The 25,017-nt window shown below is 38.9% G+C and overlaps 1 protein-coding gene across 2 annotated transcripts in view; it reads right to left on the reverse strand.

Moving 5' to 3' along the window:
• Positions 1 to 389: 389 nt before the first annotated feature.
• CBX1 (chromobox 1) overlaps positions 390 to 25,017 on the reverse strand; it is a 36,729-nt gene continuing 12,101 nt past the window's right edge. Inside the window, exons 2-5 of one of the 2 annotated variants that reach the window (XM_007482357.3) lie at positions 4,573 to 4,749; positions 3,948 to 4,125; positions 3,233 to 3,327; positions 390 to 1,880 (exon numbers count right to left, since the gene is read on the reverse strand). In XM_007482357.3, coding sequence (XP_007482419.1) covers positions 1,736 to 1,880; positions 3,233 to 3,327; positions 3,948 to 4,125; positions 4,573 to 4,712 — 558 coding nt within the window. In that variant the 5' untranslated portion in view covers positions 4,713 to 4,749 and the 3' untranslated portion in view covers positions 390 to 1,735. The remainder of the gene's footprint in view (positions 1,881 to 3,232; positions 3,328 to 3,947; positions 4,126 to 4,572; positions 4,750 to 25,017) is intronic. The other variant, XM_001366957.4, reaches the window with a different exon arrangement.

A 25,017-nucleotide genomic window follows, 5' to 3' on the forward strand; every position in this document is an offset into this window, starting at 1 on the left:
TCCTTGAGCTCTCGGGTGCAAGACAGAAAGGAGCCAATAGATCTCTACATTTTAGGTCTGCTACATTCCCACAGTACACTTGCTAAAAACAGATTCTGTTTAAGGTTTTCTAGGCTATTTTGGATACTTTTCTTAAGACCAGTAGTGTGAACTGTACTGGTACCAATAAGGAGTCTCTTTATGTAGGTTTAAAAAGTGCTTCTAGTCCCAGAAACAGAACAGAAACAGCTAGTAAGTATGAGTGTCACCTGTCATCCAACTCCTCCAGAACCCTCCTGGAATTATCAGACCTGCCAGCTCTGTCCTTATTCGACTTCCAACAAGTTGAAAAGCTCCAAGACCAAAGTTCTTGTTGATAACAGGTTTAGAGTCAAGACAGAAACCAGGAATTATAAATCTAAACTTTATTAAGACAAAAACTGACAGAGCTTGGTATGAAGTTCAAATCCAACAAGTTTACATTTAATCAAAGTTTTCACAGAAACCTAAAAACATGCTTAAAAAAAAAAAAGGCTTTGTTTTTACATTGAAGATCTAGTACAGCCCACCCTGGGTGATGTGGAGAACTGGTGGGTCTCATGATTTAAGACATGAATTATTTCAGGGACTGGGTAATTCCCAGGACTTTTAAAATTCCATTTTAACCGTGTTTTTAAAAAAGTGAACCAATGCCCAGGGTAAAAGTTCATTCTTTTCCTGAGGCTTTCTAAATCATTCAACCCTTGTGTTGAGCTGATTAAACTTGTGCTGTCAGTGTTAGAACTCTACCATCAATGGTTTCTGAGTTCCAAGAAACAGAGGCTCCAAGAGTTATTTACCCCCCTAAGACTATGAGCTGTCTTCCTCTACCTCCATACTTCATTGGCTGGATAAGACAAGCTGAGATGTAAAACAACTCAGTTGGAGGAGGTGGGAGGTTGTAGGATTTTCTGTTCAATTACAAGAATTAGCACCTTAACTAAACAACAGACTCCCCTGTGCTTCTCCTCTCCCCAAAAGCCCCCTTCCCCAACCCCAACCTCAACTCCTAGAAGAGTTTTATCTCCAACCAGCTTGGAGTAGTTTTTGGGAGATAGCACTAAATTCAGGCAAAGTATACCTTGGCTTATAGGTTTCAGACATTCACAGCTTTGTACAGTCGCTCACAGTCCTCATTTAGGTTGCCAATGACTATTTTAAAAAGTTAAGTTTCTGGACACGGAACTGGATTCTTGTCAGTTCACTTCCCCCCTCCCCCCATGTTAACAAAAAAAAAAATGACCCTTACTCATTTCCCTTTATCCCTTCCCCCACCCCTCCAAATGATACACCAGTAATAGCCAAAAACTACACACATGCTACGTGGTAAAAATGCAGAGTTAACACTATTGGGAAGGCGGCGGGTGGGTTGTGGAGATGCTCTTTGAAGAGCTGCAGTATCTATCTCTTTGTTCGCCCCAACATCTGCTCCACAAGGTCTGTCCTTCATGGAAGGGCCTTTGCTTCTCCTCTCAGCAAAGTGAAGGATGGGCTGCCCCAAACCCTTTTCCCCTCCACTGGGACAAGTTTGCAAAGTGTACAGCACAGAACTGCCTAAAGCCCTTGGGATGCTGCTGCAGGGCACAGGAATCATACTGGCTCTTCAAAGGACATCTTCTCAAGCCCCCTCTATGGTGTCAAGACAAGCAGAACTCCTTCTACCCTCCCCACTTCCAATCCACAGTCTGAGGGACACAGAGGCTGGCATATGATGGAATTAATTTTTGTCATCTTTCTTGTCATCATCCTCTGAAGGGTAAGAATGCCACGTCAGCCTCTCCTCGTAGAAGGAGATGACCACTTGGGGGCACTTGATGTTGGCTTCCTTGGCAGGAACTAGGTCAGCTTCATCAGAGTTTTTCCTGCAGAAATAGAGCAAAGCTTTGTCAACACCAAGTTGGATGGGAGGGGCCAAGAACTGGCCAAGAGGCTGGTCTTCCCCATCCTACAATGGTGGTGATGTATGGTTCATTCTTTATAGCAAGCTTACTCCTGAAATAGTTATAGCATTTTCCCTGAAGAATTAAGAGAGGCCACTAAGCTGATCTAAGAGGAATTTCTTACTTAAATTGTTGAAAGTTGATATCCTGGGCCTATCGTGAATCCAAGTCAAGGCCCATCAAGAACCCTTTTTTCCCTTTCAATTTTCATCACTATATATATATTTTTAACAGTTTATCCTTAACAAAAATTTTCAGTAACATGCCCACACATCTAAGGTCCTTTGGGATACAAAATTATGGGGAATAATTAATATCTTTGGGGCATTAGTAACATCACAGGATAGAAGCAGGAAGAGTATAAACTGTCTATCCCAGCAGCACAGGCCCCACAAGATCACAGGCTAATTCAGGTCTTACCACATGTTGGCAGCTGAGCTCTGGTGATAATATGAACTGAATTTGTCTTTTTCTATGTAGCACTTTAGATACAGAACTTCTTTTCAGCTGTGACTAAGACCTTTGCTAAAGGAGGACCAAACCACAGGAAAAGGGAATAATGTCAGGCAGTTGTGATAGACTTTAAATACTCCTTGGTAGAGGCAGTTAGGTAGCAAAGTGGATAAAACACCAGTCCTAGAGATGGGAGGTCCTGGGTTCAATTCTGGCCTTGGATACTTCCTAGCCATATGACCCTGGGTAAGTCACGAATTGCCTAGACCTTATTGCTCTTCTTTGCCTGGGAACCAATACTTAGTATTGAAACTAAGTCAGGAGAGTCTTAAAAAAAAATACCACGTGGTATCCAATTAGTAACAAAAGTAAATCCTTCAATGAAAGTATGTATTGTTGACAAATCAAGGAATTGTGGGATTTCTTTTTCCATTTGGTACTGGAAGGGTTATGGGACTAATCCAGTAAAGAGAATAACAGGTTCAATACAAATACTGAAAAATTAATAGAAGCTCTCCCTTAGGGCCAATTCAGTATCTACTTGGAGGTGGTAGAAGAAATGTCCAATCACTTTCAAATCTTTTCCTGCATTTTTATAGCAGTGGAGTAAAATTCTTTCCCATATTATCTTCACTCTAGATTTTTCTCACATCCTGAAAAAAAAAAAAAAGAACGAGCAAAGAGCCACAGAATCTTAAACACTTAAGACTTCACACTTAAGTGGCTGAAATTACCATCTCTCTTTTTTTTAAAAAAATACAGATTAGATGAGAATATTCCCCCCCCCCCATCCCCCAACCCAGAGGCACTGACAAACTCACCACTTCATCAGGAACATCAATTCCCCACTGGAATCTGTAGCACCAATAATCCTTTCTGGCTCCAAACCTCGGGCAAAACCTCGGGGCTTTTCTGACTGAAAAAACCAGGACATGGAAAAATATTGTGGACCTCTTGTTCAGAAGTACCCTTTGGTCCTAAATTCTACTATGGTTTGAATCACCCATGCCTTCACAATTCTAAAAGTGGTCACTTCCTGCAGGAGAAAATGAATTTCTTAACAACTTGTGTATGAACCTGTATGATTTCTAACTGTATAAGGCAACATCCACCTCTCTTTATCCTTAGAAGTAACTACTGTGGAGTGTTAGAAAAGAAAAAAAACCCTGAGCCTTTTAAAAATGGCTTATAATTTAAAAGGTTGGAGACTTCTGATCTACAGGATATAAACCAATTTGAGATTGCATCATTAAGGCGAGAGTAGTGGATCCTTCTTTCTGCCTTTTTAACTTAACAGTTTGGGGGAGGAAAGCAGTTATCTAAGCATTAGATTAGTTTAGTCTAAAAGCCAGAAAAAAGCTCCATCTTTGCTATGAGGAAGTGGGGGGGAAAAGATGAAAAGATTGGTTTAATTAAGGCTACAATGGTAAGAGTGAAGAAATGAACTTAAAAGTTCCAGCCCCAATTAATTTTGTGTTATCTCCTGAAGGAAGTATGATTTCTAGGCTAAGGAAGAATTCCTTTTTCCAGTCTTACCTCCTCTTTCTTCTTTTTTGGTTTGCTCTCCTCTCCCCTATCTTCATTATCTGAATCAGCTTTGCGTTTGCCTCCCTCTGTTTTGTCTGTCTCATGGGCTGTTTTCTGTGATTGTAAAAACTCAGCAATGAGGTCAGGGCAATCCAGGTTCTCCTCTGGTTCCCAAGTGTTGTCCTCACTGAAACCAGAGCATCAAAAGTCAATTTTTCCAGCTAAACTTACTGTAATAGAACTAACAGGGCTGCTGTCAAAGTTAGCTATTTGAGTCATCAACTGGCCAGTACCATAGTCAGACAATCATACCGACAAACTAGACCAAGAAAGAGGAAAAGCTAGAACAGATAAATTTTTCCTTTGGACAAAACAAACTCACTCTTTCAAAAAATGAAGCTGATCTCTCATTTACAAATGATTTTGCCTGATTTAGAGCTACGTGAAAAATATTCTCTACCCACAGGTTCACAAACTGTTCCCCAGAGATCACATTCTATCATTATAGTTATTTAGATACCTCTTATCTCCTCTACTAGATCCTAAGTTTCTTGAAGGCAAGACGAACTCATTTTATCCCAACAGCATCCAGCACAATGCCCTGAACATAGTAAGTACTCAATCGACAGCTTACTCGGAGAAGCCTTTCCACTTCAGGAGATATTCCACTTTGCCCTTCACCACTCGCCGGTCAAGAACTTTTTCCACCACATATTCTTCTTCCTCTTCTTCTAGTACTTCCTCTACTTTCTTCTTGTTTTGCTTTTTTCCCATTGTACCCGCCAGCTTTCTGGTATAAAGGTTGACGCTGCTAAGGAAGAGAAGAAAAAGGATATCAGAGCCAAAGAAGAGGATCTTCAGAATGATTTCCTGAATGGGAAGGAAACCAGACATAGTAGTGCTGCCTGTTTACATTCTGTGCTACTGCTATTAACTATCTTCAGTCTTCCCTATACACCCCACCCCACCCATTCTGCTGAAAAGCACATGCAAAGCAAGAAAAGTTATTCGGCGAAACATTCAATGAGTCTTAGCAATTTTCCAGAATTCTCAAATTTAATGTAGCAGAATGCACACCTGAATTCAGTTGTTTTTCAGTCACAACTCTTCTATGATCGCACTTGGATTTTTCATGGCAGTGATTTGCCATTCCCTTCTGCAACACACCTAGATACTATCCACTAACTCCTTAAAGGTGAGATAAACTCAGATTTTAGGAAGAGAATATGTATCTTCTCTTTAACACAGTAGCTGAAATACTGTATTAAGAATACATCCCTCCTTCACCCCTTGGAAATGTTAGATACAAGAAATCTTACCTACCTATTAGTATGCTTTAAGCTTGAACATCTGCCATCCCTTGAGTTTATAAAAATTCTTTTAACTTCTTGTACTTTTCTGGAAGTCATGCATAAAGATCACCAAACTGCTCCTTTGTGTCTCTTAGCACATTTTCTACTCCTACACGTCCTCTCTTACAATTCATCACAATGAAATTTTCTGTGTCCCATAGCAAGGTAAATAAATAGTTGAGGTCTATCATGGTAATGAAAAGCTGGTACTCTACCCCTACTTTATAGCAGATTACAGATTTAGTTATTCTGCTTGCCACTAGATGGTGCTCCTGTGCCTACAAGGCAAACTGACAAGTGCTTTAACCAGGATGGAGCTAGAGATTGAAATAAGGTTTATGACTTCTCTAATTGGAAGCAGGGAGGTACAATAGAAAGACTGCTGGATTTGGTGTCAGGTGACCTTGGGTACAAATCTCAGGCTTTGCTACTTACAACTAGTAAGTATCAAGTAGTAAAAACCTATAAACTGACTCTGCTAGGAATTAAAATTCTAGAATTTCTTATTATAAAAGAGAACTGATTTCTGGAAATTTATTAGAAACACTTAATTTGCTAGAATTTTACTAGAATATTTAGCCCCCCTCAAACCCCTAATAAGAATCAAGTCTTTCAACTTTTGATATAATGGAGATACCTTGTAGGTCAGCACAGGACCTCTGGGGGTCCAGAGATCCTGGATTCCAAATCCTGCCTCTGAGAGAAGATAGCAAAGCACTGAACTTTTCTACATCATGATTTTTATTTTTTAAAAATTAGGGAGTTATACTTAGCTGTGATTCACAAAGGCATCCTTCAGCTCTAAATCCTACAGATGTGTTTAAAATTCACTGCATCTTAAGTTGAGTAAAAGGTAACATTATTGTTATTTTTAAACCCGTACCTTCCATTTTAGAATACTCTGTATTGGTTCCAAGGGAGAAAAGCAATAAGGGTTAGGAAATGGGAATTAAGTGACTTGCCCAAGGTCACATAGCTAGAAAGTATCTGAGGGTCAAGACTTGAACCCAAGACTTCCTGTCTCTCAGAACATTATTTTAAAGATTCTAGACCACAGATCTAGGAGATTATGAACATGAATTATAACTTACCATGCTGCAGGTACTAACATGAACAATACTATACAGGCTGAATTGTGGCTCCATTTATCATCCAGATTCTATATAACAAACAACCCATCTTTAAAACTGCTAAAGCAGGTGTGCCTTCAGCATGGTACCTGCCCTGAATATAGGATGTCCTCTAAGATGACCAATGTAGGCCATAGTTTACTGACACTTTCATTAAATGTTTTTACTCATCCTGTTAAGTTTGGTACAGCACTGCTATCTTCTCCATTAAGCATTTCCATCTTTTCTAATCTCTGCTGCTCTCTTCATATATAGGTCTACTCTCATGCCTTTGAGTCCTCAACATTAGAAACTTGGTTTACAACCCCATCAACTTACCTGAATTGGCTCTCCTTCAAAATTGCCAATGATCTCTTGTCAAATTTAATGGTTTTTCATCAAATCTTCTTCTCCTTGACCACTCTAAGACATTTAATACTGTTGACCTCCTCTAGGACTTCCTGAACCTGGTCTTCTCACCCTCTTTTGCTAGGTTCAGCCCTGGTTTACTAACAGGTCACACTACCCAGCCCATCAGCTCCTATGGGTTTAATACCATATTAATGCTGTCAACTCCTAGATTTTCATATCCAGCTAGTGAATATTTCATACTGAATATCCAGGCGGTATCTCACATGCAACATGTCCGAGTCAGAATTATCCCCACCCCACCCCAACCTTCTCTGTTATTGCCAAGGGTGGGCATCCTTCAGGTTTTCAATCATATTGTTATTCTTTGCTTTTTCTCCCCTTCAGTCAGCTGCAAATCTTATCATTTATACCTTTGCAACACCAATCTATTTCTCTCCTCACAGACACCACCCTTGTTTCAAGCCTTCATCACCTCTTACTCAGACTATTCCTATCTTTTTTTGCCTCTCTACTTTGCTACCTTGCTGCCCCCCTCCAATATCATTCTAATTGCTCTTCCTACTTCAGACATCTGCCCAATCCAAGTCATCTTTCCCACAGTGATTTTCCTAAAGCACAACTTTGATCATGTCACCACTCCAATGTTGTTTTAATACAATCCAGCCATTCCCTATTGCCTATAGGGCAATGATAGAAAATCAATCATTGAGAATTTATTAAGCACCTGCAACATGACAGGTAATTGTGCTATTTGGAGATACAAGGAAAGAATCAATCATTAATCTCAAGGAGCTTAGCTTTTATTCAAATGGAAGAGGCAATACCTATATAAGAACATACAAAATATGCATAAATGGTATAGAGAGAATGAAGTTAGGGAAAATCAAATAATGCTGGACACAGAAGGGAGTGCTCGGAGCAGATGAAGTTCATGCAAAGTCATGGAAACAGCGATGGAGTGCCAAGTGTGAGGAATAGAGAGACAAGACCAATTTGGTTGGATCACAGAATAAGGGAGAGTAAATTCAATGAGGTTAGAAAGATAGGTTGGGATCCATTTGTGAAGAGTTCTGAAAAGCCAATCAGAAGAAATTTCTTACATGCTAGGATCAAGGGAACCTGCCAATTTAGCCTGGATAACATAAAATGAAAAATAAATCTGTTAAAATTATGTGAATTTTGATCTAAAACTACTAAAAGTAGTTACCAGTGAAGTTCCAAAGTGAAAAGAGAGAAAGTTGCTTAAATAAGGGAGCAATTTACAATGTTTATCACCTGTCTAATCAATTAAGAACTGTGAATGATATAAATAAATGTACTTGTAAATTACATATATCATCACCTAAAGAAATTAGAAGAAACCATGCATTTGTAAGCCTTTATGAACCTCCAAAGCAAAAATATGGCAATTAGTTGGTGTATAAATAATGAAACTGTACGTTAATAAATTAAACCTTAAATTTAAAGACTTCAATCTTGCTCTACACAGGTTAACATAGACTAAAGGCCTACCATAAGCAGAATTTTTTTTTTTCAAACCCTTACCTTCCATCTTAGAATCAATACTATGTATTGGTTCCAAGGCAAAAGAGTGGCAAGGGCTAGTCAATGGGAGTCAAGTGACTTGCCCAGGGTCATACAGCTGGGAAGTGTTTGAGGCCACATTTGACCTCTTATCTCTAGGTCTGGCTCTCAATCCACTGAGCTACCCAGCTGCCCCCCATAAGCAGAATTTCCTAAGGGTTTCTGAACCTATGATTTACTTTATGTACAAACTATTTTTCACTATACAAGTATGAAACTAGGATAAATAAAATGTCCTTATTTCTGCTCAGTATTTATATTGGAACATTGGAGAAAGAATAACCTAGCCTAAAAACTTAATTATAAAAATTTTGCTATTTGAGGTAAAATCTTGTGGAAAAATTGGATATTTTAAAAAGTTTTGATGTTAAAGAATGATTGTCTAAATTGTCATGAAGCTAATAATCACTCATTAAAGGGGAATATCATTGTTTCCCAAAGATAGAATTGTCTAAGAATTTCAATAGGTGGATGACAATGCCTGGATTGGTTGAGAAGACAGCCTTGCAGTGGCAAAGGTAGGGTCTTTTGGGTTCCCATAGTGCTGCTGACTTCCTGAATGGGAAATTTCTCCACCTGACTAATTCTGAGTCTTGGTATAATACCCTGAATAATGTGGAATTTTGATGTATGACTCATGCCTGAAATCAAAGAGAGCTAAGGGAGTTTTCCCATGTTATGGCTTGTGCCCTTGAGAGGGCAGTAATATCCATGTCCCTTTCCTTTTCCTCTCACGGCAAATTTCTATAATTAGGGAAACTGACTAAATTACTGTTTGATTCATTGCTTGGAAAAGTTGTCATACAAACTGGCATAACAATTATTAGAAGGTAGGATATACCAAAAGATTAAGCAAACAGTTGGTTTTGAATAGAATATGATTAAGAAAGTTTATTGATTTTATTTACAGTCTTATAATGCATACAAATTAGAAATCAAATTTTAAGGAACAATTAAGGGGAAGCTGAATGGTTCAGTGGATTGAGAGCCAAGCCTAGAGATGGGAGGTCCAAAGTTCAAATCTGGCCTCAGACACTTCCTAGCTGTGTGACCCTGGTGTTAGATTTAAAATGGTTGAAGGCCTTAAACTGTAACAGTTAAAAAGAGTGATGCTGTAAACTGTAGTGAGTTAAAATGGTGGAAGATATAAATTGTGATAGATATAAGAGAGGGTGAGTAAATTTGACCGCAGAAAATGTTTCACTACAGTGTCTTGGTTTTTAAATCAAATATAAGGTGATCGCCAGGGAAATATTCCCAATTATTCAAATACCCAAGTCAACTGGGTTTTATAGAGATTTTAATTAATACAAATGTGGAATTAAAGAAAAGAGAGAAAAAGGAAATAAGTATGAAGGTCCTTAAGCCAACATGGCCTAGACCTGAGTCTTAAGAGAGAGAGATCAGTCAGTCAGTCTTTTAACACTCACCACAAGGTCTGTCTAAGCAAGGATTCTAGTGACACCAGGCCAGCTCCATCTCAGCTGACTTCACCAGAGAGAGTTCCAGCCAGAGTCCTCCTTAAAGAGCCTTCCAGCCAGAGACTGTTCCAAAGGGCCTCTCTTCAGAGCCTCCAGAGGGACAGAGTCCCCTCAAGAGGAGCTCCAGCGAGACCTCCTTAGAGGTTGTCCTCCAAGAGCTTCCCTTCTCCAGAGCCTCTCAAGAGATTCTTCCCAAGAGATCCTCAGAGATCCTCCAAAAGGATCTTTTTTTTCCAAGAGGTTCTGCTTTTTCTTATATAGGGGTTTTTCTCCTATGTCACCTCCCCTAAGTCCTTACATCTACCAATCACTGTAGACGTTTTCCAAAGGACTGCCCATCTGAATTTCTGCTAAGTCTACTAATCTCCTCAGTAAGTCTGAACCAGAAAAAAATGCTGCTGTGTCAACTAATCGCCTTATTAAGTCTGAACCAGTGAAAACACAGCTGAGTCAACTAATCTCATTAAGAGAAAACTTGGACCCTTTTAGGTACCTAGCATCTCATTGTATCAATTCTAAAAAACTAGGCATGGCTCAAAGAACTCCTTGCCTTATTATAAGCATGGGTCCAAGTACTTTCATTGTTTAGCAAGGAGTTTTCTCCCCTAAAGCAGTCTTAAGTAGGGTGGAGTAGAGGTCCTCCCATTTCTGATCCTGAGTTCTCACATCAAAATGGGGAATGTTTCCCAGTAGGGAATTTGTTCCAATGGAGGATTCCTCAATGTGGAAATTTTTAACATTCACAAGTCTGAGAAATTTCAAGATTTACACTGGGTAAGTCACTTAGCCTCCATTGCCTAGGCCATATCACTCGTCTGACTAGGAACCAATACACAGTATTGATTCTGAGACAGAAGGTAAGAGTTTGTTTTGTTTTCTTTTTTTAAGTAAGATTAAGGCCTTGAAGTATCTCATTCTTTAGGGTGATCTGCAATATCCTTAAAGAGAACAAATTACAAAAATGAGATTTATAAAAACAAATTTATTTTCAAAATGATCCATCAGATACAGGGGCTTGTAAAGATAGAAACAGCAAAGTGATCACATAAACTTGATTAGTTAAAATCAAATTTAGATTGTATTGAATCTTGCTGTCAACCAAAAATGCTTACAAGTGAACCAGAGATCTGCTACAACTCTCTTCAGACCTGCCCTGATAGCAAAAACCTATCCCAAATATCTAGAAGGTTCTCCTAAAGAGCTCATTCTCATGATCAAGGAAGGAGTAGTCTCCATGGACTTCTCAAGATGAAAGAGCCGATTTAACATTGATAAATAATTATTGTATTACTTTGGTCTTTTTGTTTGGTTGGTTCATGATGTTCAAATGGGTTCTTACTCTGCTTTGTTGATGATACATATATCCATGGCCATAGTGTAACTGTCTTTCTGACTAAAACATTGGGAAAAGTTTGTCACTAATCTGGCCCCCGTTCCTCCTTAACTGAACTAAGGAGGTGAATCTACTGATTCAGGTTGTTTATTAATAAATTCCCTTTGGTATCTTAACCCAACTTTTCTGTTTCCCTAATTTCTTCACTAATAAAGGGATGTTGGGTTTGAGAGAGATCAAAAGAAGGAAATTTGTGGGGAAATTGATTTATTATTTTGTTCTATATTAATGGAGGTATTGGCTATATTACTAAAGTTTGTTCTAATTTGATTCCAAAGAAACTTATGATGTTTCAGGACACTGTTGATAATAATTACATTAATTTAGTTCATAAAAAAGTAATCCATGAGGAACTGGTTTCCCAGTGATCAAAGGTGGGAACTGTGAAAAAAAAATTCAATTCATATTGATTTAAGACTAATCACTAGCCTCCTGTCAACATTCCCAATTTTGTGAGATGTGGTTTTTATAAAAGCTTTGTTCACATAATCCTGAGAATGTGCTAACCACAAACCCCAAGTTCCCTGTCTCCAAACATGTCAACCTCAATTTCTCTCTTCTAACCACAAGAATTCTATCAATCACTAGCTAATCAGAAAAAAGAAATGTCTGTTATTCAAGATTTTATTTGTTCTTCTATTGACTATATGAATGCTATGTAAAATGCCAAATGGTAACCCTGTGTCTACTGAGGAGGTCTTGGACTCTTATTAGTAATTGCTAGCCTTGCTAATAAATCAATATGACTGGAACTTTTAATCTTTGTCCTTCAGATTTCTAACATAACAGGGCTAAGGAAGGGGGAAGAGTTAAGGATAATGGCAAATTTACAAGCTGGAAGAATGGTTGTCTCTTTGACAGAAATAGATGTTTAGAAGATAGGTGTATTCCCAGGGGAACTGAATGTGGGCTACAGGAGGGGGTTGGGGGTAGGGGTGGGAAAGAACATGAATCTTGTAACCATGAGAAAATATTCTAAATTAATAAAATTTTCCAAGTTAAAAAAAAAGGGGGGGGGAGATAGGTATTTTGGGACTAAAAAAGTCCAATTTGGGATATATTGAGTTTGAATTGTTCCTGGGAAACCCAGCCAGAAATGTAGAATAGACAAAAGTGGAGAATAGGGTAGCAATCTATGAGTCATATGTAAAGATGATAACTCATGGAAACTCATGAGGTTAACAAAAGTGTATATGGGGGGCAGCTAGATGGTTCAGTAGGTACAGTGTCAAGCCTAGAGTTGGAAAGTCATGGGTTCAAATGACCTCAAACTAGCTACATAATCCTAGGCAAGTCATTTAATTGCCATTGCCCAGCCCTTACCACTCTTTTGCCTTGGAACCAATACATAATATTAATTTCAAGAAGGAAGGCAAGGGTTTAAAAAAGACTACATGAAGAGAAAAGAGAAGGGTGAAAAGGAAGAAAAAAAAAGAAGTGAGACAGGTATGAAGAAAATAAAGACTACCCAGAGACAAGAGAGTATCCATGAGGAGAGGTTGGTTAACCCAGACAAATTCAGCATTGAGGTCAAGACAGATGAGCATTAAAAAAAGGGCCATGAGATTGGCAGTTAAGAGATCTTTGGGTAGTGTGGAAAAAGCCATTTGAGTGATGAAGTCAGAAGCCAGAATGCAAAGGGGGAGAGAAGGTGCGGGCAAGGAGTAAAGACAGTTTCCTGGCCCCTAGTATTATGGATGAAAAATGGTAAGGCAGATCCAGAACCAGAGCTCCAGGGAATGGAAGGGTCTTACTTAAAGTTGTTCAAGGGTGGAGGAAACTTAAGAATATCTGAAGAGAATAGAGAAGGAACAAAGGATTGAGAGATTGGCTTTTAAAGCTCTTCCCAAACTGGGCCTTTTCCAGACTTCTTTACATTATATTCCTCAATAGAATCATAGCATGTCAAAGCTAAAAGGGGCTCTACTTAGAGCCTTAGCTAGGCAACCCACTTCAACCCTTTACTTAACAGGAAGAAACAAATGCCCTAAAGAAGTTAAACTCACAGAAGTGGCAAAGCTAGGCTTAGGCACTTGAGGTTGCTAGAAATCTGTTCATCAGATAAGGATGTTAGAATAAATAAAATCATGACTTTCTTTGGGGTAAATAAGATGTCTCATAAGTACAAGTTCCAGGCTCAACTACCCCCCCCCTTTTAAACTAGTAGCTAGGTGGGGCCCCTAAGACTTGAGAATTTGATTAGACAGCAGATAAAGGGAAATTAACTAAATGTATTACTATCATAGCTACAAGCACTATAAAGGTGATTAATTATTATCAGATTTGAATCCTAGAAAGTAAAACTAACTAGTACTAGTGAACCCCTGGCATAGAAAGAGTACTTTCCTAGGAACCAAGAAATCTGAATATTAATCCTAGTTCTATTGCTATGTAGCCACAGGCAAGTGAGAAGTTCTCTTTAGTCCTCAGGGTTTCTTTGTTAAAAAAAAAAGGGGGGGGGGAGAAACCTGGGGAAGGAGAGGTGTTTGACTAAATCAGGGTTTCTTAATTGCTAATCAAGTGTTTAGCACAATGGCTGGTGGAACAGAGTAGCTACTTAATAGATGCCAATTTATTTAGAACACATTCTTTTACCAGTTCACAAAATTACTAGGAAGCCTTGTTCCTTTACCCCTGAGCAAGGTAAGGTAGAAGACTGCCTATAAAGAATTTCATCTTTTACCTGTCCGTAGTACATTTTGGGTTGGGAAACACTGGCCTAGATGATCTCCAATGTCCCTTTCCAGCTCTATGATAATGCATTTATATCCAATCAGAAGGTTTTAAATTACAAGAGGAAACCCGGGATTCAGAATGAATAGAACTTTCTTCTGCAGCTGATTATACATCTTCAGGTGCCCTGAATGTTTTGACCTTGCAAAACCAAGCATAAGCAAAGAATGCAGGTCTCTCTTCCTCCTAACCTTGTCACAATTATCTGTCTTGCACACATATCCAGAAGTATTATGATCTGTGGTGAAGTTATATTCCTGAAGTTTTAAAGTTGCTTCATATTCTACTCATTATTACCCAAAGATTATGAGTTCTATGAATAGGCTTTTTTCATTCTCTTCCTTGGCTCTTAACATAATTTAAGATAATTTCATAATTTTAAAAAACTGTCTTCATTAGACTTCACTGGCATATAGGTTTTCAAATTTTAAAAAAACCCAACACCTCTGAATAGGAATTTGTCACCGAATATGCAGAATGACAATTGAATACATAAGAAATGTATAAAAAGCTACCAAAGTTGGCTGAAGAAAATCGTTATACAAGCCTGTGCTTGTCCAAGTAACCAAAGTAATGATGATTAGGATCCAGGATTTGTTTTGATCACAAGCTAGGAGCAGCCTAAATCACAAAACAATTATGTCATGTCATACAGTCTTTATCTGCCAAGTAACATAAAAGGAGTCCTTGTAGCAACTTTCTAAACATTTGAGAAGTAAAAGGCCCCCCCCCATCCACTTCATAGAGGGTGAGCCAATCCCAATAACTATTAACTCTGAGGTTGTGTTGAATTATATATTTGAAAACCATAAGGAATGTATCTCTGAAAATCACACCTCAAGTCATTGCAATGGCAATCAGTTCTAATCTCTTTTCCTTTTGATTTCTCATTATGTACTCAGTAGCATTTCCCATAGAACATTTTGAATTTGACAAAGTCAATATTTGACAATTAAGTAACTGAGTCCTAAAGGGAAACAACACAGCTTCTGGGCATATTGTAAGGATAACAACTCCCTCTACCACCTGGCCCTGGGAATCAGAAGGTACCGAGGGTGGGTTACCCAGTAATTAAAAAACTGATAACTCTCCTATCACCACCACTCATTCTAGTCATCCATCTAATTAATGGTCAAAGCTGCTCTAGAGAAGGGGAACTGGGAAGGAAGAACATTCCATTTTGGCCCCATGGGTCCAGATTTGGGAAGGGGGGATGGATATCTAAGACAGTGGCTGCCTACATTAAAGGCTAGACGTCTTTTACTCAGTTGGAAACAAGATCGAATGTCGACTGCCCCCACCCTTCTGTAGTCTAGAGTTAATGAATGTGGAAAAAGTCAGGACAGCTATTGGTTTATCTCCAGGAACTACAGGCCTCTTTCTGGGTCATTTAACATAGCACCTCAATAGAAGGGTCCCGTTAGAATATAATTTTAGAAGTGGAAGCAGAATGACTCAGAATATGAGGAAACCTCACACATGGGATTTTAATTATTCTCTCTGCCAATTGAACAGTTTAAACAGAAAGAGGAATATTTAGAAAAGAAACACTTAATCTTAACTTGGATTTCTTAATGCCTTCCCTCCCCAACTCATCTTGATCCATGATGGATCCACTTTTTAAAAATAACTTCCAGCTCCATTACTCTCAGAAAGGTTACCTCTTCCTGAGGTACTGGAAAGAACAGAGATGAAGTCAATCCACTCCCAGACTCCCCAAGTCCAGGTTTCTGGGCTTAGCATCCTCCACATTGTGGCCAAAATTATATTCCTTTTAAATAACATGTCTAACACTATGTCATTCTCACATTCTCTAAGATAAAATTCAAACTCCTCCATTTTGTATTTGCCTGTCCTTCAATATTTATTCCTCCTTATGCATTCTATGCTTCAGTCAGGCTGGTCTATGAGCTGTTTTGCTTCACACATAGCAATTCATCTCTAAATTCAGTATTCTTGCCATTTCTTATGATTAATGACCTCCCTCTTCAGACCTCCACCCAGCTTCCTTTAGGATTCAGTTCAAAGTGCCATCTCCTTCCAGAGGCCTTTTCTGGTTTCCTCAATGGTTAGTTCTGTCTGCCCCTCTCTGACCCTATCAATCACTCTATATATTTCTTATATTCATTTATAGGTGAACTAAAGGTATCCCCATCCTTGTCCCCCTAATAGAATGTTAACAACTCATATTTATATGTATGACCTCTTAAAGTTTACAAAATACTTTCCTCCCAACAACCTTCTGGGGTAGTTAATGTTAAACACTTTCTCATTTTACACATGGCAAAACTGAATTGTAGCTCAGAGAGCTTATGATTTTTCCATAGACAAACAGCTATAATTCTGAGCCCCAATAATTTATAACAGCTTAGCTCTTTTCTCTGAGGCACTTAGCTCAACTAAGGTGGCATTTTCTTTTTCATCTACACATAGGGCCAAGAAAGCAGGTTGTCAAAACCCAAAATAGGTAGCTTCCCCCTTCCACCTTAATCTAATAAACCCCAGAGGATGACATTCACACCAAGGTCAGAAGTTGAACCAACTGTTCTTAAAAGCGTCAAAATTAGCTCTCTTTCAAAGAATATTCCCTCAGAGCAAATTACCTAAAGTGGTATGGTTATGTTTATGCCTATTTGAATGTAGAAGACATGTTACAGATGAAAATATTTCTGACATTTCTCCAACAGGCAATTCCATCCTATGAACTCAGAACAAGTCAGACAACTGTAATGGAACATATGGAAAAATTCATTTAGCTTGTTTTACCTACTTCCCTTGACACCTTGGCAGTTCAATTTGACACCAAAGATATACCCCCTCCAACCTAAGTATTACAACCAAAAGGCCCTATTCAAAGGAAAATAAGTTTGTATTAGGAAAATAATTATGATCTTTTGAAATACATTTATTCTAGTTTAGTATAGAAACAAGTTTATTAATAAACTATTTAGGAATTAACACTGACATCCTCTTCTTCCTTAGGTGCTGGGTAATTTTATTCCAAAAAAAAAAATAGAATAGAAAAAAGATGTAACTTCTAGATCCATCGCACATTGTATATCAACCCACTGCATTTTCTTACAAACATGTAGCCAAAGCAAATCAAAAAACAATCCAACTTTTTACTATTTATTAACTTAAGTCATGTTTGGAGGTACCAAGAAGACATGAATCCGCTTAGAAGACAAAGAGAGAAATTACGTGGAAAATCAGGAGTTTCAAGTGAGGTTCCCACTAATCTGTTGTCAATATTCTGTGAAGGGCACAATTTTTTTTTTTACCTATTATATGTAATAACGAATTTCCACATTAAATTTTCCAAAGTCATATGATCCAAATTGTGTCCCCTTTCTCTCTTCCCTTCTCCCTCCTGGAGCTGATAATTCTATCTGAATTATACATGTATCATCATGCAAAACATATTTCCATATTGTTCATTTTTGAATAATCAGATTCCACTACCCCATACAAAAACCCAAATAAACAAGTGAAAAATGGTATGCTTTCATCTGCATTCCGACTCTTAATGAAAAATACCAGCGTTTAACGCCCCCTAATAACTTAAGCATGATTTATTTATTTATTTGTTTGTTTGTGCCCTTACCTTCCATCTTGGAATCAATACTGGGTATTGCTTCCAAGACAGAAGAGTGGTGATGGCTAGGCAATGGGGGTCAAGTGACTTGCCCAGGGTCACACAGCTGGGAAGTGTCTGAGGCCAGATTTCAAACAGGATTTATAATGGCCTTAGGCCAAAAAATAAAAAAATCCTATTTAGATACGACTTTTCTAAGCAAAACATATGTTTTGTTCATATGTTGAACAGGAATTCAACACCTACCAAGAAAATGTCTATTTCAGAAATTATAGACTGATGTATATTGTACTGAAGAACAGTATAGGGTAACACCAAAAAAGGCCTGAACTTCTGTAAATTTTACAGAAAGGGATGCTTTCTGAGTCTCTCCCATTGTCCCTCAAGGTGCTAGGAGACTGTAAGAAAAATCAAAATACTCTCAAGGCAGACAGTAAATTATCACAATATATGGGTGCTAAAGAGATCATTACTTCAGGGATGATGTTGCTGTCACCCTAAAAATTAAACTATCTGATGATCAAAGTTCTAGTAACAGATCTTTCAAAACTAGACTAGTCCTGTGCTAGGTGAGCCTAGGCACATAACTGAAGTCTTTGTAACTGACATACTTGGGATTATATGCTAAACTTTTTTTGACTCACATATATAATACATACACAATTCATCCTAAAGATTTCTTTCTGCAATATTTTTCAACTACAATCTTAATCATTTATATTCATATTCTGATATACTCAAATGATATATATAGGGAAGATGATCTCTCAGATACCAAGGGCCCCATAACAGGTTGGGAAGTATGTGGGAAGCTATTTGTAAGTTACATCTAGTTCTCCCTAAGAAACTCGGTTCTCTCTTGAAATGTAAGCAGGAATTGTTAATAACTGTTCCAGTATATCCTCATAATCCTGGTGACTTGCCAACAGTGAGCTTATTTTATACTTATTTGGGTATTTCTGAATCCTTACCTTTTATCTTAAAACCAATGCTGTATATTAGTTCCAAAGCAGAGGAGCAATAAGGGCTAGGCAATGGGAGTTAAGTGACTTGCCCAGGGTCACACAGCTAGGAAGTGTCTGAGGCCAAATTTGTGACAGTGACCTCAGTGACAAGTTTAGTGAGTAGTTCCTAAGTAACCCGACATTCAAGGAAATCACTATTAAACTCCTCAGGGAGTTCTGTCGATACTATAGCAAATACTCAGACTGATATGGGATGTCATAAACTTCATTGCTCCACTCAAAGATCTAAATCAAAATCCATTCACATCCACTTATGCTGTTAGGCTACTGTCCATGTCTTTATGCAAAGAAAATTTAATATCTTCTCCCCTGTGGAGCCTAAAAAGTGAAGCTAATGTTAAATAACCTTCTTCCCTAGAAGAATTAATAATCACATTCATTTGGTTCAAACTCTCTCCACAAAAATCTTGGGAAACAGATGGCATATTATTATTCCCACTTTACAGATGAGTAAAACTAAGAGAGGCTATTTGCCAGGGGTTACACAGCTGATTCCAAATCCAGTACTCTTTCCACACCACACAGTGACTTCCATGAACTTAGAAAAGAAATTTAAGAACCAGATTTCTATGACTGAATCCCATAAACTATAATATTCATTCATTCAACATTTGTTCAACACCTATGCAAGGCACTTAGCAAGGTGCTGAGGGAAAAGGCATTAAATAAGACCAGTCTCTACCCTTACGGAACTTGTTTTAGGATGATAAATTTTAAAAAATAAAAGGAAAGAAAATGAGTTCATAAGAAAGATCAATTATATCTTGAAGAGGTGACATGAATATTTTTCAGCCACCTGAAAGAAAGAGGCAAAGTTCTAAGCCAATGACAGTTTTATCGAGAGAGGTTGGTGTCTCATTAAAGCAAGTCATTCAGTTTAGTCCCACCTAAGACAATCAAATGAGGACAGCCATTCCCATTCTTTCTACAGACATCCCTTAAAAGGCAAAAATGATATACAATATATCAGTGATGGAGAACCTTTTAGAGACTCAGTGTCCAAACTGCAACCCTCTCCTCACATATAAGCCTCGCCCCCAACAGGGGAGGGAAGGGTCCCATTGGACAATGAGCAGAGGGGTGTGTCTTGTGTTGAATTATCTCAAGGCCATGCAGGCCAGAAGTTGTCTTCATTAGCATTAGGATAGTTGCATAAGTTATTGGCTTTTGAAAAATCAGCTTCAATTCTTTCCATTTTACCTGCTTCTGAAATGGAGGATGTTGTTACTTTGTTTATTTATTCCCTCACTTGTCTGTGTATTTAGACATAGCTCATAAGCAATAGGGATACAAATACAAACCTCAAGACAGTTCCTGTATGTAAGGAACTCCTTTATTCCTAATGTGGGAAATAGCAAAACAAAGAGTAGTGGTCACTGGAAGGTTACAGAAATGGTGAGTAAAACAACAGATTATGCCTTTTCCACAATTGGCATGCCCTTTCTGAAAGCATAAAAAATACTGACTTGATTACTTTTCCCCAGACATATCATTCAGATGTCTTCTGCCACTATCTCCTCCTTCACCACTCTCACAAAGAGATGGACCTATTCCTTCTTAAGCAAACCCCTCTGCTTTTTTCTCCCTGATTTCTGACTCTCTCTCTCTCTTCTGTCTACAAACATGACCATGTCTTCTTCCTCATCCTCAAAAACTCTTCTCTTGATCTTTCCATCCCCACTTAACTGTTGTCCCATATATTGTCTGCCCTTTGTGACTAAACTCTCTGAGAAGACTCCACTTCCTCTTCTCTCACTCTCTTCTTAACCCCCTACAGTCTGGCTTCCTACCTTTTGATTCCATGAAAACTCTTTCTTTATAAAATTAACAATGCTGAATTACCTTATCCATTGGACTTTTTGATTATCTCAATCTTTTTGTAGTCTTTAACACTCATCCCTTTGATACTCTTCTCTAGGTTTTTGGGATACCACCCTTTCTGTTTTCCCTCCTACCTATTAGGCCACAGTCTCAGTCTTCTCTTCTGGATCCTCATCCAGGTCATACTTACCCCTCTATTGATGTTTTTCAAAGCTCAGTCCTGGGCCCTTCTCTCTCCTTTCTATGCTATTTCAACTGGTAATTTCATTGGCTTTCATGGCTTCTCCATAGTGATGACTTTCAAATTTACCTACCTAATCTTCTGACATCCAATCTTGCATCTCCAACTGCTTTTCAGACTTCACAAACAACTTAAACTCAACATGTCCATAAGGGAACTTCTGCCCTCAACATTCTTCCCTTACAAACTTCCTTGTTAACTGTCAAGAGCATAATCATCCTCTCAGTCTCTCAATTATCATCCTAGACTCCTCACTCTCTCAATCAATCCCCCATACCCAATTTGTTGCCAAAACCTGATGATGTTATGCATCTCTATGCATCTCTATGCAACATCTCTTGGATATGCTCTCTTCTCTTATTGTTCTTTGGTTGTTTTCCTAGAGTTTGGGGCAAATATCCTGGAGTTGTTTGCAATTTCCTTCTCCAGCTCATTGACAGATGAACAAACGGGCAAAAAGGGTTAAGGACTTGCTTTTAGCATCACACAGCTAAAAAGTGTCTGCCACACCCTTTCCAGTTTTTCCATACCTTAATCTAATGACACTAGCCTCCCTAGCAGTTCCATAAACAAAACACTCCCATCTTTCACCTCCCAGTATTTTCTCTGGCGGTCCCCCACACTTGGAATGCCTCTCCCTTCTTTCCTTCAAGTTCAAACTAAAACCCCACCTCCCCTAGGAAATTCCTCTCAATTGTTGTGCCTTCTTTTATTTTCTATTTATCTTATATATAGCTTATCTGCATATATGTTTGCTTGTTGTCTCCCTCATTAGATTGTGAACTACTTAAAGGCAGGGGACTCTCTTTTGCTTCTCTATGTATTATTTTTCCAAGATGCACAGGTGAACTACTTAAAGGCAGGGGACTCTCTTTTGCTTCTCTATGTATTATTTTTCCAAGATGCACAGGCCTTACCATAACTCCCAAACATTACACTTAACTCTGACCTTTGGGTAATGCAGGCTTTGTAAAGGGGTAAAATTAATCACAAACTCACAGCCTGTGAAGACCATATATCCCTGGGATTGTTGGTTAGCAGAGTTAACAACATCTTTGATTGACTCCTTAGAACAAGATTCAAAAACTCTTCACTTCCTGCTCTGACAGATCCTTCACACATACTTTTATGATACCAGGAGTGACACAAATGTGTATTTTATTTACTAATCTTTCAAATAAACAGCTTTAATCATTCCACTATTCCAAAATTTCCAATGGTTTTCCCCTCCCTATAGAATTCTAAATTATCCTAGCCTGGTCTCAACTTGCCTTTCTAAAAGGCCTTTTCTAGTAGTTCTAGGACAACTAGGTTCAAATCAATTTATAGTTACTGCCTATGTACCCTTGGGAAAGTTATTTATTAGACGAGATATCTGTAAAGTATTTATGCACAGTACCTGGCACCTAGAGAGTAATATTTAAATGCACTTCACTTAATCTTCCTTATCCTGGATAGGATTGGAGATATAGACTCTAAATGACCACCCTAGTGCAAATACTAATAATATGGAAATGGGTCTTGATCAATGACACATGTAAAACAGTGGAATTTCTGCATGGCTAGGAGAGGGAAAGAACATGATTCATGTAACTATGGAAAAATATTCTAAATTAAATATTTTTTAAAAAGGACAGTAAAAATAAAAATAAATTAAGTCTTCAAAAAAAAATCTTCCTTATCCATGGCTTGTTCTCTAGTAAGATAAAGATTACTTAAATTCCTGAGCACCTCTAATCCTATGATTCCTGCCTCACACCTCTGCACTGTAACCACCCCTTGGACTCAATGTCCCAACCAAACCTGAATATTGGTCTTTGAAAATATCCTGTCTTTTTATTCCTTTGCTCTTATCCATTCTCATGCCTTGAATACTAGTCAATCCCTTCCCAAGATCTCCTCCTTGAAATCCTGCCCTTTCTTTAAAACCAACTCAGAAGTCATCTCCTTTCATTAAAGATTGCTTGTTCTCCCTCCTCTCCCTTTTTGAGAATCTTCTTTTTAAAATATGGAGTAAACAAGGAATAATGTTCTAAATTGACTAAATAAATTAATTTTTAAAAAGTAAAATAAAATATGGATATCAGAATCAGTATTTAGTCAGAAGAAGTGATTAATCTGGGATAATGATTGACTAGTGATTAACAGAATTATATTAACTACATTTTATAAGCTTATTAAATAAACCAAATATAATATATTTAGATGTATTCTCTGTAACCTCACATTAGCTGCTGTTTCTGTAACTTCCCATTTTCTTTAACTTTCTATAAGCCAGTAAGGTCACATTTTGCCTCGGGCCATGGCCCCTACCTAGCCTGTTCATCCTAAGTAGAAAGGAGTGACTCATTTGTGGGAAGACTAGAGCATCCTCCAAGTAATAGGCCAAAAGGCCTATTACTCTATGGGCTGAAGGTCTGTGTCCAAGCATGCACAAAAAGCCCATCCCTCTGAAGGCCTACCATATATACGCTGATGGTGAGTCAATGGCATGTGGACCAAAGTTGGCATGAAGATACCTCTGTGGGCACAGGTGCTGTCCCTGGCAGGTAGTTACTAGAAAGGCATAGGAACTCCAGCAGAGCTACTCCCTTCCCCCTCTCCACTGCATTCTCTGTACCCCTCTGTGCTCACTCCCTCCCCAGAGTGGAGGTACTCAAGTTACTCCCCTTCCTTTCTGGCCTGGCCCTGGGCTATGACCCTCTCCTTCCTTCCTTCCCCAGAGGCTAAAGCTGAGGAGGGGACTCAACACCCAGGCCTTCCCGGAGGAGGCTGCAGAGCCTCCCCTGACTCCTCCTTTGCTTTCAAGATATGAACTTCCCCAGGAGACCTCTCCTCCAAGTCCCAGGGAGGGCCCCTCTACTGGGCCAAGCCCCCTGGAACACCTCCCCAAACCCTCCCTAATCAGTTTTATCCATAACCGTGCTGGCTCAATGAAGGTAAACGCCAAGACTAGGGGGATCTCAAGGCCCCCTGGCAGCACCACTGTCACCTAGAAGATTTCTGGTCAGGTGGACTACAACCAGACCAGAATCATTGGTAAAATAATTCTTGTTAAGTCCAGACTTGACTTGAACTCAGATCAGGATTAGCTGTTCCAAAGGATGCATCTTATTCTAGAACCCTACTTAAGCTGCCTCCCCTCACCACCAATCAAATGGTGGCAGGACTTGCTGGCCCAAGAATCCCTCCCACCTGGCTTTTCCTGGAGAGAACTGCCTAAGGTGGTCAATAACATCCTAAAAAGTAGACCCTCCTCCATAAAGGATCCATTGTCTTGGGGGGCAGGGCACTGTTCCTAAACCACTGGCTATTATCTATCTACAATTTCAAATTGTGTATCTTGCACATTTCAATGTGTCCAAGACAATTTTCATTACTATCCCACCCAAAACTCATTCCTCTTCTAAACTTTATTGGGTCAAAAATACCCCCAGTATCTGATTCATAACTTAATTCTAGCACTCTCCCTTATCCAGCATATTCTAATAATTGCTTTATCATTTCTACTTCCACATCTCTTGCATCCATTTCATTCAGTAGATCAGTCACCACTTTGCTGCAAGTCCTTCATCACTTCCTTTCACCCAGACTATGGTAATAGACTACTAATTGGACTCTGGTCTCAAGTCTCACCTCATTGCAATCCATTCTCCACAGAGCTGCCAATGTGATTTTCCTAAAGCACAGATCCCATCTGACTCCTCCAAACTCTAGTGGCTCCTGTTGTGATTTTTTAATTCTCTCCATCTTGCTTGGTCTAGCACTCAGGAATGTGCACACCCACACTACACAGGCATGTGCTAGCTAATGGCAAATCAGAAACAACTAACTGCCCCCCTGGGCTGTTCTAGCCAAGCTTGAGCCACCACTGGCACATGTGAGACGCAGGAAGTGAGGTAGAGAACTGCCTCTGGAGTTCTTGTCACTTCCTGTGGAGAGGGCTGGGCTACAGTTCGATCCCAGAACTTGAGTTTGGAGGAGCCCCTCAGACAGCTTTTCCTTCAATTGGTTATGTGGGTGAGTGATAAGGACTGACTCTCCTTTCCTTTTGGCTCCCAGGCCAAGCCCTTGAGCTCCTGCCTCCCGCTCAACCTGAGCTGGGACAGTTGAGCTGACTCCTTTCCTTCTCTCCCTCTCTTAATTTCTTCCTCCTGTTGTAATCAAATCACCATAAACTCCATTCTGACTTTAGTGTTTCATTTAGGATTTTTAAAATAAAATCCTTGGCAACCAATAATTATTATATACAGTCTGAGCCCAAATCCACCTTTTTTCTGCTCCTCACATAAACTACTCCAACTCTTTTTTTTTAAACCCTTACCTTCCATCTTGGAGTCAATACTATGGCTCCAAGGCAGAAGAGTGGTAAG

This window comes from Monodelphis domestica, chromosome 2, assembly GCF_027887165.1.
Source record: "Monodelphis domestica isolate mMonDom1 chromosome 2, mMonDom1.pri, whole genome shotgun sequence".
Taxonomy (NCBI): Eukaryota; Metazoa; Chordata; class Mammalia; order Didelphimorphia; family Didelphidae; genus Monodelphis; species Monodelphis domestica.